Source organism: Delphinapterus leucas, chromosome 1 (genome assembly GCF_059928025.1).
Source record: "Delphinapterus leucas isolate spDelLeu-1000000601 "Yukka" chromosome 1, BTC_Dleu_Yukka2, whole genome shotgun sequence".
Taxonomy (NCBI): Eukaryota; Metazoa; Chordata; class Mammalia; order Artiodactyla; family Monodontidae; genus Delphinapterus; species Delphinapterus leucas.
This window is the reverse complement of record NC_143129.1, coordinates 184,125,502-184,146,797: the sequence shown is the minus strand read 5'-3', so window position 1 is coordinate 184,146,797 and position 21,296 is coordinate 184,125,502. Positions and strand designations below refer to the sequence as shown.

General features: G+C 40.3%; 1 protein-coding gene across 7 annotated transcripts in view; it reads right to left on the bottom strand.

Annotated features, from left to right (window-relative positions):
- Positions 1-21,296, bottom strand: part of RERE (arginine-glutamic acid dipeptide repeats) — a 427,727-nt gene that overhangs the window by 209,410 nt on the left and 197,021 nt on the right. For 6 of the 7 annotated variants that reach the window (XM_089901851.1, XM_089901849.1, XM_089901848.1 and 3 more), the window contains 2 exons: positions 19,152-19,222; positions 9,902-10,027 (listed from right to left, as the gene is read on the bottom strand). In XM_089901851.1, the coding sequence (XP_089757977.1) occupies positions 9,902-10,027; positions 19,152-19,222 (197 nt within the window). The remainder of the gene's footprint in view (positions 1-9,901; positions 10,028-19,151; positions 19,223-21,296) is intronic. The other variant, XM_089901852.1, reaches the window with a different exon arrangement.

The window sequence follows — 21,296 nt, the reverse complement described above, 5'->3', positions numbered from 1 at the left end:
GATGTGGAATCCGTGGATACGGAGGGTTGGCTATGGGACGTGAGCATCCACAGATGTTGGCGTCTGAGGCAGGTCCTGGAACCAGTCCCCCACAGATACCAAGGGGCAATGTATGTACAAAGTAGCCATGCATGATGTCAGGGATGCTGGCTAACTGTCTCCCTCAGAGAGGAGCAAGAGATGGGGAGGTGGAAGCAGGAGAGGGCTAGCTTTTATTTTCATTTCAATGCATATCTTAAATTTTTTAACAGACTCATTTTCTGGATTACCTATTTTATAATTTCATTAAGAGTTTCAAGCTACATGATTTTGACTCTGAATGTTTACATACAATCAAAAACTAAGCAGCACTACGATAACTATCACAAGCTAGTACGTAAACAAGATAAACCCAATATGCCACGGTGGTGCCAGGTAAGGGCAAAGTCACAACATGGTAGCTACACTTAGAGAGGTTTCTCAGTGGTAATAACAAAAATGAAATCAAGAGAAGAACTGAGTCACCACAAGGAAGCCAGTAATCGAAACACATTATACACCAGCCCCCGGCCCCCAATAGTCTGGGCCATAAGCAATCAGTAACAAATTTATGTCACAAGTGACTATGTCATTTCATCAAAACATCATCACCCATTCTATCAAATTAATACTGGTAGTTAGAGTTTTATTGGTTTTGTAGTTTGGTTTGAATTTATCTATAAATTGTCTCTGAACGCTATATTAGGGATTTAAACATGCAGATTATACCTAATTTGTGTGCTGGGGAAGGTAGGAAATTAAGTTAAAATGGGAGAACCACAAAAACAAATTTTTTAAGGGCATAAAATACTGAGGTTTAAGAAACATAAGAGGTCCTGGAACTGCACTAAAAGAACTCTACATCCTGCAAAGGACAGGATCAGATCTGCAACTATAACAGTCACTGGTGGCAGACTTCCATGTGCTAAAGCTGGCTGCCCATAAGATATCCCGGGGAGTGCTTGGAAAAACTGTGGATTCCCGGGCTTCACTCCAGAACTACTGAAGTAATACTCTGGCTTTAAAAGTGAGGAAACTGAGGTGCAACGAGATGAAGTAACTTGATCACTAGTAAATGTTGCCAACATGAATCAAACCAACACCATTATTTCAGCAGTAAAAATGTGTATTTTTTTAAACCACTTCCATGATCTATTACTTCTAAGCAGCTCTTCTCTCCTCTGGAGCGTAAAAATGGAAAAAAACACCGTTACAGGTTTTTCCTCTTTCTACAAAAATAATGAAAATTCATTAAGTCCTTGTGTTGCTAAAAATGAAAAACACCCTGAGGGCTCAAATGTTCTGGGGGCTTCCTCCTCACCCGCCTGCCTCTCTCTCTCTCTCCCTCTCCCCTCCCTCCCTCCCTCCTTCCCTTCCTTCTCTTCCTCCCTCCCTCCCTCCCTCCCTCTCTCCCTTTCTTTCTTCCACTTGACTCAAAAATCCCACCTTTGAGTTAATGGTAGGTGAATTCTGATCTATTTCTCAAAGACAGAGTTTGAGGGGAAAAAGAAAAAGAAGTGCATTCCACAATCACCACAGTGATTCAGGCAAAAAATAAAACAGGTGCTAATATTAGTGGGTGAAAATCTGATGACAAACAGGATATTTACATGTTCTCAAAGTTTCCCCCTACCAATTACCTATTAATTACAAAGGGAAAGTTAGTAACTTATCCAAGTGATCCAAGTTGCTGTCACCAACAATGTGACAAATTGGTATCCCGTGCCCTCTAATGTAAGGCACTTAGGACACAATACCACTAATATAACAGCCCTGCCTAAAATGCATAACCTTCAGCTAATAACTAGGAAGCAGCAAACTACAAAAAACTGAACTGCACTCTTCCAAAACATGTCAATGTCGTGAAAGACAAAGAAAGGCTAAGGAACTGTTCCAGATTAAAGGAGACCAAAGGGACATGGTAGACAGATGTGTGATGCTGGTTTGGATATTAGGCCAGAAAAACAAATTGCTACAGAGGGCATTACTGGGATCTGTGACAAAATGTGGATGTCTATAGATTCGATTAGTATTGTGGTGCTGTTAGACCTCCTGATTTTGATAACTGTATAGTGGCTATATAAATGAATGTCCTTGTTCTTACAAAATACACACCTAAGTATTTAGGAGTAAACAGTCAGTCAAGATGTCTGCATTTTACACTCAGTTCAGAGCAATGGAATAGATTAGCGAGCCCAGAAACAGACTCACATAAATAGAGTCAACTGACAAAGGAGGAAAGGCAATGCAATAGAGAAAAGATAATTTTTACAACAAATGGTGCTGAACTGGATACCTACATGCCCTCCCCCACCCGCCCACAAAATAAAAGAACCTAGACGCAAAAATCAACTCAAAATGGATCACAGACCTAAATGTAAAATGCAAAACTATAAAACCCTGTAAGAAGATAACACAGAATGAAATCTGAATGGCCTCGGGTATGGAGATCACTTTTCAGATTCAATACTAAAGGCACAATCCACGAAGGAACGAACTGATAAGCTGGATTCGTTAAAATGAAAAACCTCTGCTCTGTAAAAGACACTGTCAAGAAAAGCAAAGGACAAACCACAGACTAGGAGAAAATATTTGCAAAAGACACGTCTGATAAAGAACTGTCATGCAAAATACACAAAGAGCTCTTAACGCTCAACATTAAAAAAATAAACAGCCTGATTTGAAAATGGGCCAGAGCCCCTAACAAAAGATACTCCACATCGTATGTCATCAGGAAAATGCAAATTCAGACAACAGTGAAATACCACTAACAAGCCTAACAGGACAGCCAAAATCCAGAACACTGACAACACCAAATGTTGGTGAGGATGTGGAGCAACAGGAACTTTTCATTCACTGCTGGTGGGAACGCAGACTGCTACGGCTAACTTTGGGAAACACTTTGGTTGTTTCTTAGAAAATTAAACACACTCTTACCGGACAATCCTGCAACGAGGCTCCCGAAGGAGTTAAAATCTTACATCCACGCAATAACCTGCTATAATGGATGTTACAGCAGCTTTATTCATAATTGCTAAACCCTGGAGGAACAAAGGTAGCTTTCAGTGGGTGAAAGGGTAAACAAACTGTGGTACATCCAAACAATGGAATATTATTCAGCGTGAAATATTATTCAACTGTTACACCATGAAAAGACATGGAGGAATCTTAAGTGCATACTACTAAGTGAAAGAAGCCAATCTGAAAAGGTTACATATTGTATGATTCAAACTATATGACATTCTGCAAAAGGCAAAACTATGGAGAGAGCAGAGAGATCAGTGGTTGCCAGGGGTCAGAAGGAAAGGAGGGATGAATAGGCAAAGCACAGAGGATGTTTAGGGCAGTGAAACTACTCCGTATGGAGCTCTAATAGTGGATACATGGCATTAGAAACTTGTCCAAACCCGAAGAATGTACAACACACTGAAAGTGAACCCTAATGTAAACTATGCACTTTGGATGATAAGGATGTGACAATGACCTGTGGATTCATCAACTGTAATATATGTATCACTCTGGTTTTGCTAATGGGAGAGGCCACTCATGTATAGGGTAGGAGGTATATGGGAAATCTCTGTGCCTTCCACTCAATTTTTGCTGTGATCCTAAAACTGCTCTAAAAAATAAAGTCTATTTACAAAGAAAAGAAAGGAAAAAAATGACAAGTACCTGACATTCGATCTAACTGTACAACAGGAGATCAAAGATAAAACCAGAAAATGCCAACTTCCAGGCATTAGGCGTAACAATTTCTAGACTCTGGAAAGGGTCAATTAACCTTAGGTATATTACTTAATCTTGACCCCAGGCCCTTAGAAAAACTGAAGGCCTTGATAGTTGTAAGAGATATTGTCACTAAAAATACTATGAGGTCCTAAAAGGAGGCGTAACACACAAAGTTTAAGCTAAACAAAACTGCAAGCTCTACACCTCCATGTGCTGAAATTTCTTTGGCAATTTATATTAATAAAACTGATTCTGGAGAACTTGTAAAGCCTGGGAACTCCATATATTTGCTTAGGTATTTTTCAAACAGTACGAAACAGCCCTAAAAAGGCAAAGTTGAAGGGCCTAACAGTGCCTTTAGGTAATGAAGGGTGATGCATTATCCCTGAAAGAAGGGAAAGCTCAATAAAACCTAAACGTGATCATTCTGTTTCATACAGATCTATGGCAACAAAAAGACTGCTCAAAACAGCAGGCAGTTTTTTAAAATCATAAGGTTATTCAAATCTGTGTTCTGAAAAATGCAGCTATCATGATGTTGTCCCTTCTGTAAAAAAAAAAGAGCAGATGAATATAATGGAAGATAGCTTTAAGAACAAATTAGCTGACGTCCAGCCTCTAAGGGAGAGCAGACTGTGAAAACAACTTCTCCAAAGGAAAGGAATTCACCTGGAAGCAGGTTATATGCTTGCTAATACTAATACTGGTCAATTGGGTGTTTTAAGAATTTTTTAAACTTGCTACATTAAAATTCAACAGCTAGGGCTTCCCTGGTGGCGCAGTGGTTGAGAGTCCGCCTGCCGATGCAGGGGACGCGGGTTCGTGCCCCAGTCCGGGAGGATCCCACGTGCCGCGGAGCAGCTAGGCCCGTGAGCCATGGCCGCTGAGCCTGCGCGTCCGGAGCCTGTGCTCCGCAACGGGAGAGGCCACAACAGCGAGAGGCCCGCGTACCGCAAAAAAAAAAAAAAAAAGTTCAACAGCTATAAATTATCTTTCATTTAGGGTAGATGGATTAATCTCTAAATTAATATAGCACCTGTCTTGGCAATTTTTCTGAAAATCAGTGGTTTTAACACCTTTCACTACAATCAAATATAAAGGACAATGGTTATTTTTGGCATACTTAGTGGCAGTTGGGGAAGCTACAGTAAACTCTGAAAAAAGCAGGATATCCTTAAAACCTCCTGTACAGCTAAAGAAGCAACAAGATGACAGTTCTTTATAAGCACCAAGCAGGTAAGAAATATAATTAACTTTACTTTTAAGACAGCATTTTATAATAAATGTTCACTTTTAATTATTAAATGGTACCAAAAGTCCCAAGTATGAGAAGTACCAGCGTTAGAAATGATACTTTAAAATGATAAATGCCTTACGTAAGCAAAAGATAATACTGTTTTAACAGTGGCTTGAGACTCAGTCAAAAAGTTTAAACTAGATTATTAGGCAAAGTATTCTTAGCTTCTAAAGAAATAAATGGTGTTATCACATGGGCTGGCTCTAAGAACACCCAATGGTCAAGGAAGGTAGCAAGGAGCAATGGGAAGAACACCAACCAGAGACCCAAGAGACCTGGGCCTAAGCAGCGCCGCATGAAGCAGGGGTTTGGGGCGAGCCACTGGACCCCGGCTTCCTGCTCTGTGTTGGTGAAGTAGGTCTGTCTAGATCAGGGTACTGGATTTATTCCAAGGGACATGCAAAGCCCAATTTCTCACATGCACAAAGTTTTATCTGAAACAAATGCAGACTAACACACACACAGACTGCAAGGGTCATTTTTCAAATGTACACAGATGCTGTTAAGTGAGAAGGGAGCTCATCGTTGGGGTCTGCTGGTCAGGCATTTTTTTTAAACAAAAGGACAGTAAGATAGGACCACCACAAGTGCTAACAGGAAAAGAAAACTCACCAATACTAAACAGGGTTCCCACACCATGCTGTTAACACCACCGTCCATCTATTCAGGGGAAAGGCCAGCCTGTAAAACTCTCAGTGGCAGAAGCCTTCTACTCTCCAAAGTGAATGAGCAGCAAGCACGTCAGCTGAGAAACTCACTAGTAAAGTGAAGGCAAAGGGGCATCGAGGCAGGGGTCACCCATGCAGTACAAAGTCAGCCAGGGGCACAACCAAGATTACCCATGGCCAGGTGAGTTCCTGAGTTAAACCTCAGTCCTGCCAGATTTTTATACAAAGGCAAGATTTTATATGAGCGCAAACCTCAAGTTTTCTCACGTACAAAATGAAATAAATATCACAGATTGTTGTGGAGATCAAACGGGTTAGCTACGTGAAAAGAGTAGCAGTATGCCTAAGCACAAAGTAAATGTTCCACGTTAGTTGACTTCCGTAACAGCTAGCTGATTTGAGGGGTGTGTGTTTGTTTTTTCAGGGTTTTAATTATAGCCTTTACTTGGAAAATAGCCTCAATTAAAGAAATTTTTTAAATATTTATATAATTTTAACGGTTACTTTCCCGATTTGAGGTTTTGAGTGACCCACCTCAAGAGGCTTTAGAGAATAGCAGTTTTTAAACTTAATTTTTAAATTTTTTTCAACATTTTAGGAATCTACTGATTATCATTCACGGTTGAAAAGTATATATTCTCTCCAGGGAAATGCACGTACATATAAGACTTTGCAAGCGATTCCAGAAAGTTCATAGACGCTCTTAAACTCAAGGAGACCACCTAGGGGCCTATGGGCTTCAGATTAAGAATGTCCAGAAAACTAGTAAATTATTTAACCCTGAGTCTGTACAACAAAACCCACTGTGATAAGAGATAATGCTTAAGGAATGCTTATTATATGCCTGCATCATGCTAAGCAATCTAATGAATTACTTCATCACCTTTATAACAACCCTTTGAGGTAAACAGTAGTAGTGTGCCCATTTTAGAGGTGAGACGACTAAGGGTTAGAAAGGTTGATTAACGCATCCTATGTTACACAGGAACTCATCAAGAGAAAAAATTGTTCTCTATAGGATAATGCCCCCAAAACAAAACCAGTCGTTAAAAAAATAATGACTTGGTTCAATCACTCACCAAAGAACATCTGGGCTCTTTCCAGTATTTTTCTATTGTGAATAAAGCAGCTATGAACATTTTTTTTAATAACTTAAATAAAATAGCTCGACCCACTACTGCAATGTTGTCTTATTTATATATGTTAGCCACTCCACGGAGGTCTTAAACACACAAAAAGATACGACTGAAAAATAAAAATGCTAAATAACTAAATTCCAAAGTGAGGAGTACTGATTTTTTAGTGAGGAGAGGATGGGTGCACCCAACAAACATTCCAGCCCGCAGAGCCACATTCATGACAGTGGAAATGAATGTGCATTTTAAATCCCCTTTAAATGGCTGCACCTTCTCTGCTTTGGACAGAGCCTCTGTCACGCCAATTAAACCCCCTGATACTGGGAACAGCTGGGGGTGCCGGATGATCTCTGTCCTGTCTGGGGAGGATCTGGGCAATGTTTTCTTTGCCTTCTCACCTCCCTCCCACCAACTACCAGTAAATCAGTAATTCTTGCTAGAAGACATCGAAGCTAACAGATTCTCGGGAACAAGTAAAAATGTTGCCCTTCTAGCACAAATACTTTTAAAATGAACAGATAAAAAATGAATAAAATTAAATCTTATGAGTTGATGCCATCATTTGTATACAGAGATCACCTATACCTGAATATGCAAAGGAAGTTAAATTATGATGCAATCAATGCTATCCTATAAAAACTAAATTAACAAAAACAGTCTGTTAGGGAAGACATCTGGTGTATCACGGCAGGAAACGTTAATGATATTGTCTGCAACCCTGTAATCAATTTTTTCTCCCAGTAGCTCTCTCATTACACTGTATTAGATGTGTGTGCCTGCAGGATTTATGAGAACTCCACACATGGAGGGGAGCTTGGCCAACTGGATCCAATTCAGATCCAGCTCAAATGACTTTGGCAGCATGAAGCGTTGTTAAAGAACAATCAATACGTGAGCTTTATGCAGCATCATCCTGACTGAAAGAAGATTTATCATCGTACTACAGAATCTTCTCCAACCTACATATGACGGTATCTGAGAATACCACCCACCATGAACTTATTTAAATCCCTAGTGGACACAATATTTTTACTGCTAAAAAAATAAATACTCGTCATCACTAATGCTAATATAAAAAGTTTACTACATATCAATTATGGGCAAAACTTTAAATCCATTCAGCAAATCCTGGTTAGTGGGTATTGCAGTAAATGAAACAGTCTAACAATGACATTGACACTGATTAGAGAATAAAGATAATATTGGCCTGAAAGATAAAAACCATTTCTCTCTCTCTCTCTCTCTCTCTCTCTTTCTCTCTCTCTCTCACACACACACACACACACACACACACACACGATGGTAACTGGTAAAGGCTGAAGCTTTTGAAGTATTTAGTCAAGTTGGGACTCTGCTAATTTGTCCCTTAAGCTGACAGTATCTCTCCAGGGATTAAAATTAGATTTTTATCCACTACGTTGGGTTTTATCTTCCATTGTGAATGGCTATTATATCAAGACTTCCAAGGCTTCCATAATGTGAACCTTTTTCTCTGGTCTAATCCTTGATAAATTACAGTGGCAACTATCTAAACATGAAAATGTTGTGACAATTATTCCTGATTTTATTACAATTATTAATGTCCCATCTCCATTGTCTTGGTCCTCTTCATTTTATGCATGGATGACAGTCCTAGCCACCTAATTGGAACTTTTACAGTCTTTCCCCACTCCACACTCTACCCAATGAATCTTCTTAAGCAGTGATCTGCAGATCGGCCAGCCCGCAATAAAAAGGCCTGCAAAGGCTCTCTTCGGCCTAGAACATAAAATGTCACCTTGTCTAACCTTTCAGACCCTCAATGATCCCATTTTGTATCCCCACCTCTGCCTCCCAGGACCCACTAACCTGTGCTCTTCTTTGACGTCCTGCGGCATCTTCTCACAACTCCCAGCTTCACCAGGCTCACTGCCTACGTTGCTTATAAGGACAGGCTGACACGTACACCTGGCGAGCACCTCCACTCTGCCTGCCCACGTGTTACTGGTGTACCAAAAACACACCCGGCTCCTCAGTACCTAGCTACCTTCCCAAAACTTTCCCAAGCGCTGCTACAGGCCATTGGGAGCGCTCTCTTTTCCTAGTCTCAAGATACTAATATGCTACACGGCAAGTGAACAAGTCGTTGCATATTGCCAGTATCTGGATCTGTGCATGCATGTACGAGGGCTATTCTCTTGTGTTATTTCCTAATCAAGCATGAGTTTGAGCCCCAGGGTCAGATTAGGTAAAACAAGGGAAAGACAGGTCTTAACCTTCTTTAGTGACTAGCAGCGGTCAATCAGAACAATAAACACCTGTCCTTCAGAGAACTTGAGCGTTAAATCCTCATGAAGGAAGGAAAATGAAGACAGGTGTGTGCACCGAGCTTCCAGAAAAGGTGAGGCACACGGCACAAAAGTAACCCTCGTGGATCACTAACACCAGGCCCTGTGCTCCAGGGGACAAAGAGCTGAAGACACTGCATCCTGCTTCACCTCACGTAACGCCCCACATCATCACCAGGTAACAGAGGATTTGCCGGGGTACAGCTGAGAGCACTCCATCTACTCCCCAACCCAAGCCTTTCAAACGTTTATTCTGTATCCGGCCCTGCAGAAAAGCCCAGCTACCTCTGAGCAATACTCTACCGAAGGTCACCGGAGAGGGCAGCAGCCCGAACAGTTTAGACTCACGGGCCACAAGTCCCGGTGATCCTGGGGAAAGGTGCAGTCCGCACGCGGACTCAGACTTACCCCCTTTTCCCCTATTTCAGTCGCCAACGTCCATACTCGCTGCTGATTGCCAGCTCCTGCTCCTTGCAGCGGCCCAGCATGCTCTCTGCTGGTGCCAACACCCCTCCACCACCAAGCCCCCCGACTTCTGGAACTGTCCTAGAGGGGTAAGGCAAGTCCCGTATTTTGCTTCCTCTGTGCGTGTACTTGTTACTCCTTTAAGAACACATACGATACAGCACATTTTTAAAGGGGCTCTGGGGAGGGAGGTGTTATTCCTATTTTATACCCTGTGGGATATAAAATATTGAGAGCTTTTAAAAACGGGATTCTCCTTACCCCTACAGGCCCTCTCCCGGCTTCAGAAAGATGCTGTGGCGGCTGTGCTGCCACCGGCAGAGAGCATGCTGGGGGGTCGCACAAAGCAGGAGGTGGAGATCTGCAACAGGCCTGGGAGTTGTGGACCTAAAAGAGAAAAAAGTTTTAAGTTAACAGGCCCAATGTCCTCTCATACCCTGGTTACTAGGGGCACTCAGCACACAAGCAGGCAGCTGCACAAATCCTTTAGCAGGTGGCCTCTGAAGTCTCAGCGAATCTGTTCTGCCACTAAAGTTAAACTCCGCACATCAGTCAGAGCTGCTTCCTTTCTCCAGCGTGAACATACGACCCTCTGGCTCCACACTCTCAGTATGGGCCTGTCATAAAGCGGTATGGTGTGTGCCCCTCAAAATAACCAAGTTAAGATGTGACACAGTGTCAAAGCACCGTGACAGTGGCATGCTTTGCTTATAACAAAAGCAAAAATGCAATGGTGTCAGATAAACATGACTATAAAATAAACCACCAGTGGACAAACCGAGCTTTCAGAAGAGTTTCTAAGGAGAGATGCCAGAGGCATAGGACATGTACTTCAGAAGGAAATGCTCAAGGTACTGGGGGCAGGGGCCTCAAAGAAAGATCCTACCATTTTCTCAAAGTCCTAGTTTAATTTTGTAAAGCTAAAGATAAGGTAACATACAAAGGCTTAACACCAGAGGAAAAAGAAGACACCATTCAAACAAGCTTTAATTTACTCACAAGGTAAATGTAATGAACAGACTGGAGCATAAAGTTCAAGAAAGATATTATTTCTTTTAGGGGCAAAACCAGTTTGGTATGTACCATACATCTTTTTTTTTTTAAAGAAACTTTTAAAACATTTAAAACCAGCAAAATATTAAAGAGCAACTTCTGAAAGCCAGCACAGTCCTGATAAGTATCAAAAAAAGATACTTCAGATGACAGTCTGAATATGTCCCTTTTCAAAAACTCTAGGGAGTACGTAACATTTCCCAAAACCTAACCAATCCAATTTCATGTTGTTTTTAATGAACTAAAAACCCCATAAAATCCAAATACTTATGTGAATTTCTGTTCTTAAGATGGTTTTTAAATTACAGGTAAGCAAACTTTTCATATTAAATCATTTTTAGGGAGTCCTGATACATATAATTCATTTCAAAAAGCTAAGAATCACTCTCTAACAGCTTCCTGTGGTCCAAGATTTTAATATGCTCCATCAACTACTTATTTTCTTTTTATGTCTCTCTGAAAACAAACAAAAAAGATAAATCCCAAGAAAAAGAGCTAATCTTGGGCATGTCTTTATCATGATGCTTTTCTTTTCTGTTCTTTTCTTTCTCTACAGACGACTCTCTAGAGCATCCCGGGCTCCCACACCATATATGCTTCCTGTGCAGCCAGTCTCTGACTCCCACTGCCCCCACGGACAGTAAATATACAAGACCTGCGTGGACACCAAGTGTTAGTAGCCATAGCCTTCTCCACCACACACCTCCCACCTCCCCATACCAGCACTGCAAATTTCTAATCAAAGATTCAACTGTGCACTAGAATGTACAGTATACTCAAGATCTTTTAATATAAGCATCAAATAAAAATGAACCTGTGGTTAATCTCTTGCACTAGGAGTTAATCAGACCACTCAAATCCTTATTCATTCAAATCAAGGGTTTCAAACAAAAAGACACTTGGCGAAGCATTTCTAAGCATGTTGGCATTACTTAATGTGCAAAAGTTCAAGTAATTATTAAAACATTTTAAACATGAAAAAAGGCATCATTTCAAAGCATTTCATTATTCTTACTTATGAATCAGAAAACGCTGACAGTATCTCAGTTGCCCTAATTTTCTTTTGTTTCTTCTAATGGATTTTTTCTTCTATAATTTTGAGTTGGTCCTTAACACAAACAACCACATATACACAAATTACAAATTTCCAGTTCTAAGAAATAAGAGTTGGAATGACAAGATTTTACCAGTATTCTTGCACAGTAGCTCTCTGCAAATATCAGATTGTCTCAAACGTTCTTAAGTTCCTTTTTTAAAACATCAGAATACCTAGAGTTTTCTGCATTGAAAAACTTTTACTTATAGAGAACAGGTTTACCATTAAAATAACATTTTCAGATCGTTTATGGAAGTAAATATAATTAAACTTTTTAAGTGATTTCTTAGAGTCCTAAAATCCAAATTCATTAGGAGAAAATGAACTACCCAACTTCACAGTAATCGTGAACCATTAAAACTTTAAATACCACGTGGCCTACGATGACTGTCAGCCATGAGTGAAAACAGAACACTGAGAAGCTAAGTAAATGGAACCAATGAGATGTTCTGAGATTACTTATTCCCAAAGCCTTGCTTTGATTTTCACTTGTGTCACCACTTCCTTCCACTTAATTGACACTCGTATCATGCGAAGAGGCTGTGGTGATTCAAAATAACTTTCAACATGATTGTCCTATAATTGGGGTGGAGGTGGGGGGCAGGCACAGCAGATACCCAACAACGCAGCATCTGACTATGCCCATCAAACTCAGGGCTAAGCGATAGCATCCCACTCTTAAAATTATAAACTTCAAATTCCAACATGAAAAGGACATTTAATCCTTGCACATATATGTATTATTGGTGGGTTACTCCAAACACAGCATGGAGGAAGCTCAATACCCCATTATAGTTTATCACAATGCTTATCGATAGCAACTAAGCAACCATGACCTTTATTTTAAACAAAGAAGGTGGGGGTAGGGGAAGGCGTGGCCTTTAGAAGAATACTCTAGCACCAAATCAGTAATTCAAACCTTTTCCCTTTTTTTTTTAAATTGAAGTATATACAACGTACAATATTATATAAGATACGGGTATACAATATAGTGATTCACAGTTTTTAAAGATTATAGTCCATTTCCAGTTATTATAGAATATTCGGTATATTCCCCGTTGTACAATATATCCTTGTACCTTATTTTACACATAATCATTTGTACCTCTTTATCCCCTACCCCTATCTTGCCCCTCCCCTCTCCCCTCTCCGCACTGATACGCTAATTTGTTCTCTATATCTGTCTGTTTTTTTTTTAAATTATAGTCACTAGTTTGTTGTATTTTTTAGATTCCACACTAAATTGATACCATACAGTGCTTGTCTTTCTCTGTCTGACTTACTTCACTTAGCAAAGTACCCTCCAAGTCTATTCATGTTGTTGCAAATGGCAAAATTTCCTTCTTTTTTCCAACTTTTTCTTGACCTAGAAATCACTGTATAAGAGCACTGTCCCACCGATGCACCCACTCCTGACAGGTGAGAACAATTAAACTAACAAAGGAACAACTCTTTTTAAAGAACTGTCTCTGCTGTACTTTCCACTAAGTAAGATGTAACTCCTCACTCTATAAACTGAGAACACTTGATAACAAACTTCAAAGTCTTCACTTCATTATCCAACACTACACTCAAGTCACAAAGCTGTAACCAAGTGGTACTGACCTTTTTACAGGGAATGAACAAGGAGGGTAAAGAGAAAAAGAAACTACAAATAGACTCAATTCTGCAGGCCTAACTTGAGGGACTATAAAAAACCAAAAGAGAAAACAGCTACTGTTTCACACGGAAACAAGTCATCACATCCTATGGCATTTTTCATATCTGCTGGCCTTCTCTGGGATGTTTACATATAGACTAAGCCCTCGTTTATCTTTGCTAGAAGTCAGTGACATAGACAATTCGAAACAGAATGCCTAAAAAATGTTATGACTTTGGCTACACTCACATAAACTTCCTGAAGAAAATTAAAACTGAGGTTTAACGTATTTTTAGAATTTTATTATTTAAATATATAAAATACTACACACTGCAGGCTAACTAAAGGTAACGAAGCAGATCTCTTTGGCCTGTTTAATAAATGGAAGGTTAATTTGTAGCTAATGCATGGACTGTATCAAACAACTACTAAAGATTTTTGAAAACTTTATCCAGTCAATTTTTTCCACTGAAATGTAACTTCATTCAATATTCAGTAAATATTTAGTATGGACCTTATATGGGCAATGTATATACACATCAATGAGTAAAACAGACGTGGTGGTATCTGCCCTTACAAAGCTTAAACCTAGAGCACCAACTCAATGTCAATGTCACGATCATCCCATGGCCCAGGCACTGCACTATCCACTTTGTATGCTTGATCTTTTAATCTAAAAACAACCCATCTGCAAGGTAGGTGCTTTATATCCCAACTTCATAGGTAAGTACAGCAAGGTTAGTGTCTTGCCCAAGGTCATGGAAGATAGCAACTGATGGAACAGACCAGCTGATGTCAAAGTCCAGCTCCCAACCCATGCACTCTACCGTCCCCCAACTCAGTCCCAGAATCACATCTAAAATTCTGAATTAGCCACGTTCAAGTTAATGCAGATTTCCTGCCCCCCACCCCAAAAAGTTTTCAATACAAGGCTGACCTAATATTAAAATGATGCCCATTTCCTGAATGCCCATACACCATACACTCTGTGCTGAGTGGTCACATCAACCAAGCTGGGATTAAATAACTGTGGTGTATAATACATAAATGATAATTAACTCATGTGTGTACACACGTATGTACACAAGAGTGCATGTTAACGAAACCTCCCTAATCTCCCAGCATTATCTATGTAAAGGTCTCTAACAAAAAAAACGAGAAGATATGATTACTTATTCTCAGTAAGTTTTCATTTTAAAGAAGGAAAAGCAGCTTCTTGCTTTTAATACACGTCTGAGAAACTCAATTTGGTCGAGAGAAGGCAATTTCAACGGTAAGTGGAACCTAAGCTGAAGCCCCTGATTGCTGCACTGGGGTGACCAGCCTTTGCGTAGGGTTACAGGTACAGACCAGGAACTGGAAGCAAACTCCAAATGTTCCTCCCCCAGCTGCTCACATTCGACTGTGAAACGAAGAGGTGTACATGGCGCTGCACCTTAACGAGCTCGGCCCCCCACTCACAGCAGCAATGGAGATGTGCCTTCCCCAAGGTAACAAGTGGCAGGCGCCCTCCACTACTCCATGTTCAAAGTCAGCACTGAGAACGTATGCTGTTAGGGACAGAAACGACACAAGAGCACATGCATCCGTGCAGGGCAGTGACAACACACTGAGCCCTAAAAAGTCAACTGGAAATAGCCTAACATCACAAAAGACGTATCCCCAACTCTAAGGAATGTCAGGTTTAATTTTAAAGACAATTACATTTTACTAGGCCAAATAGGAGCAAAAATGAATCAATGGTATCTGCTCAAAATAGTATTTGTAATAATTACCTATCCGACCTGAAAATTCATCTCATGTAACAGCTAAAGAACTGATAATTATATAACTCAAGGAAACAAACATCATATTTTTTCTATTTAACAAATGACAGAAACTCATTAGGAATCCACACAGAATTCCCATGCAGAGTATTAGAGGAATGGCTTCAACTACTTATCTGTGAATGAAGAATTAGGTACGAAGCACCACTATTAGAGCCAGACAAGGAACAAGGATCCTTGGTGTTATGCTGAATGGAAACCACTAATCTCAATAATCTCCTTGTTAAGCATTCTCAGAATCCATGATTATTTCTAGATAGCAAATTAATTCTATTATGCTAAGGCCTGGACTTCTATAAAAATGGAATCTTACTATTTTTTAGTAAAAGTAAGGAATCTTGCTCTTAGGACATTACGTGAATGGCTTCCTCCACATCAGTCGTGTTCAGGGTTCCCCAAAGAGGGCTGACATCCAGTAACACCACAGCCACTGTCTGTCCAATCACAACCTAAGATCACTGAGGGAAGGAACTATATCTTAGATTCTTCAGTCCCCCTTACGGTGCTGCGCTCAACAAAGAACACAAAGTAGGCTTTCAACAAATGCCTGTCGAAGGCACTGGTGATAACCCAAAACGCTCCTAACTGCACTCTGGGTTATACTGCTCCGTGGTGACAGTGACTCATTCGGGAACAAAACCCTCAAAGCAAACACAGTGACCTAGAAAAGCTATGGGAGCACAGCATATGCAGATGTGATAGCAGGCTCTTTCAGTTATGCATGCTTACTAGAGATCTGCTCAAGCTGGCCCAAGAGCCCTCTACTCAGGAGAGACAATAGGATAATCTAAGAATCCAACGGGAAGAGGCACCAATACAGCAGGACTCAGGGAGAGCACTCGTGCTCTCTCTCTCTCTCTCTCTCTCTCTATGCACAGCTGCTCCGAAATCCTCTGCTTCTCCCAGCTTCCTGCCCTTCTCCCCTTCCTGCCCTTCCTGTTCACCCAGTGCCTCTGACAGTCCCAAAACACATCTTGTTCTCAAAACTCACCTCAAAAACTCACTTCTAATTTATGGTATAAACAAAGAAATACATCTCTCAGTTAAACCTCAAACCATAAAAAAGATAAAATACATAACTAATCAACAACATGTCAAAGCTATTGGGTTTTTGTTTTCCACTGTTCCACTTGCCATGCATGGTATCTGCTGTGGGCAAAACCAACTCCAATTTCTTCTTCTTGAAATCTTGCAAAGAAACAAAGAACATTTCCTTCTGTTCATCTTTTCCCCTTATAGGTTAAGCAGAAGGAAAGGACGTCTATGATTATTCTTATCTATTAGGTTATCTTTTTGGAAGTAGTATTGAGAAACAAGGAAAGGAAGTGGGTATCCAGACAACAAACACATCCCTTCCAGGAGCAATACGTCTTCAACATCCCTGTTATTCTTACACAGAAACTGTGAATACGTGCTGAATACAGAACTCAAACAAAAACATCTCTCATAGCAATATGTGACTTAGAAAAAGGTATCTAAACCTATAGCACCCCACTTCCCACGCTGTTTCTGCAGACAGCTTTAATGTGCTGTACTAGACCAATCCTGATGACAGAAGTTTCAGCTTTTATTGCTGTTAATACCCTGAGCAATTACTGTAGCTCAGCAGGAACCTCTGCCCTGAACAGCAACTATCACATTGTAATCAGCATTTCATAAGAGACACCATTCAAACACGAAGGCACCTGCTGACGTGGAAAAATTGTACAAAAGGGGCTCAGACTCTAATAGGTAAAAGGAAAATCTCTGCAGTTTTATTTCACAGCTGTATCTTTTCCATGGTGTGGTGGTATTATATCTGGTAAAGATCACACACAAAGACAATGAGCAGGGAAAGAGCAGTAGCAGCACCGCTAGCAAAAGAAAACTCTTCCGGAAACAAGGCCACCGCCCAGATTTGCAGATGTCAGTGCAGCGTCTGTAAAAAACATTCTTTGGAAGGCAACATATAATAAATAGCAAAGACCTCTAAAAAATGGTAAAACCTCATGTTGACATAAAATCTGAGCAGAAAGCATGTGATTTACAAGACTAAACCGCAAGGCCACCTTGTAAAACTAGAAGGTAAAAGCAGCCTACCAAGAATAAAGAAATCTTAGCAGTAAATGGCCCATTTTACTTTCTTTTAAAGTAGCAAAAAGCATGTTATTACTTACGTGATAATTTTTGAACAAAGAAAAATAAATGGCATGCAACTTTTTAACTAACTCAATCGCATATACTAACTGGACATTTGGAGTCATTTAAAATGCATTTAAAAAAAAAAAAAAACTAAGGAGGGCTTCACTGTGGCGCAGCGGTTGAGAGTCCGCCTGCCGATGCAGGGCACACGGGTTCATGCCCCGGTCCGGGAAGATCCCACATGCCGCGGAGCGGCTGGGCCCGTGGGCCATGGCCGCTGAGCCTGCGCATCCGGAGCCTGTGCTCTGCAGTGGGAGAGGCCCGCGTACCACAAAAAAAAAAAAAAAAAAAAAAAGAGGAGATGCAGGGTTCAGACTACACTACTTTTCTTTAGGCTGAAATGTCACATACAATGTATGTCAGAGCACAGGTATTATCAAAAGTTACAAAGCGTTTTGGAAATAATGGCTGGCTTTCACAGATACTGACACATATCTCTACAAAGCTAAAGAATTAGGATTTCTCCAGACCTAAGAATGTACACAGTGGTTCACAACCTTCAAGTACAATAAGTCCCCTACATACGAACCTTCAAGTTGCGACCTTTCAAAGATGCAAACGTGCGTTCGCATGTGCAATCACGTAAGTTAGTGCGTGTGTCTGGCGTGCATCCTCTACAAGCCGTTGTGCTTTTGTGTACTTTACTGTACAGTACTGTATACAGCAGTACAGTATCATTATTTCAAGCCCAGGATGTCTGCAAGCAAGCGTAAAAGCAGTGGTATACAGCCAATTGTGTTAGTTGGGTACCTAGGCTAACTTTGTTGGACTTAGGAACGCACTCTCTGAACGGAACTCGTTCGTATGTAGGCGACTTACTGTACAGGATCCTTTCTTAACATCTAAATGTTTCAAAAGACTCCCCAAATGACACTGCTCCGATAGCACTTCACATAACAATTGCCTGAGGAAAATACATAATAAAGTGATTCTTAACTCTGTACTTTCATTAAATAAGTTAATTTTAAAAATCACAGCAGCATATTAATACATTTGAAAAGCAGTTGTACAAACGTGTGAAGTATATTTATTTAATTTATTTGAGACTGAGAATGCTTATTTACAGACCTCTGCAAAATCTCTACGGATATCAGGGGATCCAAAGCCCCAAGTGTGAGAACCAGTAGTCTAAAAACAAGAGATTTCATACTGGGCAATATTGGCACTTAGGTACCTGTGAAAGTAAAAGTACCTAAGTACTTTTTAACGAGAAAGTACTGTAGCTATATCATCCCCAAGCCAAACTTCCTTCCCCGACCTCCACCACGGGAGACACCCAGAAAAGGTTCAAGATACACTCCATATTTGCTTAAAATACCTAAGTAAATTACAATTGCCACAGAAAATAATCATCTCTGGCCCATTTATATTCTCTTTTTTCCCCCAATTCATCATTAAATCCAAAGTTTATTTTACATCAGGTTCTTCACAATGGCCGAGAAAAAATGAACTACTACAGGAGCTCAAGGGAACATCTGAAATTGTTGTCAGAACAGCTACTAAATGAATAAAAACTTCAGAAACATTTGTTTACACTTAGTGTTATAAAGCTGATTACTGCCTTATTTGAGTGCTGCAGTCACCAGGCAGTCAGCACTCAGAGGTGAACTGGTTACCAAGTCAGTATGATAGAGAAGCAATCAAAAGAGACAGCCAGTGGAACTGGGAAAAGAGAAGGTACAGAGTAGAATCAACAGCACATGAAAAGATGCTTACCAGTTTGAAGTCTTGGATGCTACAGATGAAATACGGTGTGTTTGGCCTCCGACTCTCGATATACACACAGTCTTTAAAAGAAAAAGAAAATTTAAAACAATGGCATTTACCTTTAATGGATCAAAGACAGGGCCCATAAAGCCACTGCATAAATAAATAAATGACAAAGCACATGCCTTTTATAGAAAATAAATTTTTAAAGGTGATATTAAATGACAAATAATTTTAAGCTAAAGGAAAACAGCTCTTGGGTTCTTTTTGACCACTTTCTGATAATTTAAATAACTTGATAAAGCCTCAATTATTGTTTCCAGCATCCCTGAAGAAGGGGGAGTGGGAATCCCATGAGATTATCCATAGTCAGATGGAGAAACGTCAATAAAGGGAATTACTTGCTCAAGGTTACACACCAAGACAAAATCTTGAATATATTACTCAGATAGATGCTCCCCGTCTTCACAAAGAGAAACAGCTTTGCCAAGTGCTGCTTTATTTTTAATAAATATTTTGTGAGGAAATAAGTGAAATACGTAAAGAAGACTAGCTTGAACATGCTATTACAACGACCTTTTCACACACATGAAGAAAAAGAAAACCAATCTAGTATCTTATGGATAACTTTCTATTAAATTTTAACCTGAACATATTTTCTAATAGTAAAGAAAACCAAGGCAGCCAATCAGAGATGGAATGAAGTAAACCAAATTAGATTTTCCTCAGGGAAGAAGGGCACTTTCGTAAATTACATCTGACATGGCGGTGGCTGGGTAATTATTTTTGATGCTCTCAACAGCTGGAGTCTAAAGGTTATTTTTTAAAATGATCAGTTAAGACATTTTTTTTTTAAGAAGCAATGATTTTAAGGGAAGCAGTGACTATAAAGGAATGTAAAAACTCTCCACACTACAAGCGAAGACTCAGAAGTAAAGGCACCTGCAGTCAATCTAATTTTCTAGGGAGAGTGACCGTAATGCCCACGTTTAAAATGCCATGTGTTTCATCCTTCCTCATGACCCTTCACAACAAATGTGTCTTAGAATAACTCTAGATGCTTGAGAACAGAGGCAGGTTCCTCTACTTCTTCATTTCACGCATGTTAACAACACCCTCCCCAGCAAAAAGCAAAGGAGCAGAGGTTTGGAGCCCTCGATCCAGTGGAAATTCTAGTCCCACCACAGGCGCTAGCAGACCCACTAAGAGGCAGAACAGGAAGAAAGACACAAAGAAGACTAAAGGCCACTGCCTTCCAAGAAACTTTCTGAAAGATATCAGGATTCTTGTAGCCCAAAGTCATTACAGAAAAAGAAGACGTCTGAAAAGTCAATCATTTAGGCATCCAGAATTTCCCAGTAGATTTCTCTACTCAGATGTAGGCTCAACAACAGCAATCCGATCTCTGAATCCATATAAAACAGCAGCTCAGGAATGAACTGCTGACTGAGCTTTCTATCTTGTCCCAAAGTCCAGGATGCTGGGAAAAAACTCTGTTCAACATTCAGGCAACATGCACTTAACACGCTGATCACCTTAAGGGACAAAGAAGAGATCTCTTCCCACTGTGGTAGAGAGTTCTCTACCTAAGCCCTAACTTGCTGTTCAAGGAAAAACTGAAGAAACCCATTCCCTAAATAAAAACTGTAGCTCCGACTTGCACAGTGTGGGGACAACTCAAGGTTCTTAATTTCTGTGTTCCAATCCTTGTTGTACCCACTACCAGCACTTCACATCTCTAGACATCCACTGTTTACTCATCTCACCTGAACATAAATCACAGCCCATATGCCCTCTTCTTCCTATCACCTCCTACAGAAGTATTTTCTGTATCTCATAACGTAACACTGTCATACCTAGCTACTGTTCACTGACTTCAAAACTAACAGGTCCCTTCCTAACTAATGATCTCCACTTTCTTAAAGCTCATGTGACAAAAAAAAAACTTGCTGTATTCGATGGTCTGATCCCACATCACATCTCGCCCTCCCCTAGGCTGCACTGCCTTAAAGAAACACCAACTCCCGTACCCCATCCATACCAAACCTTCTTTATTCCTTTATTCTTACAAGCACCTGCAACCTTACAATGAGTTACCTCCAGTGGCAGTAAACTCTCATGACTCCTCTGTAAAGAAACAACATCTCCTCTCCT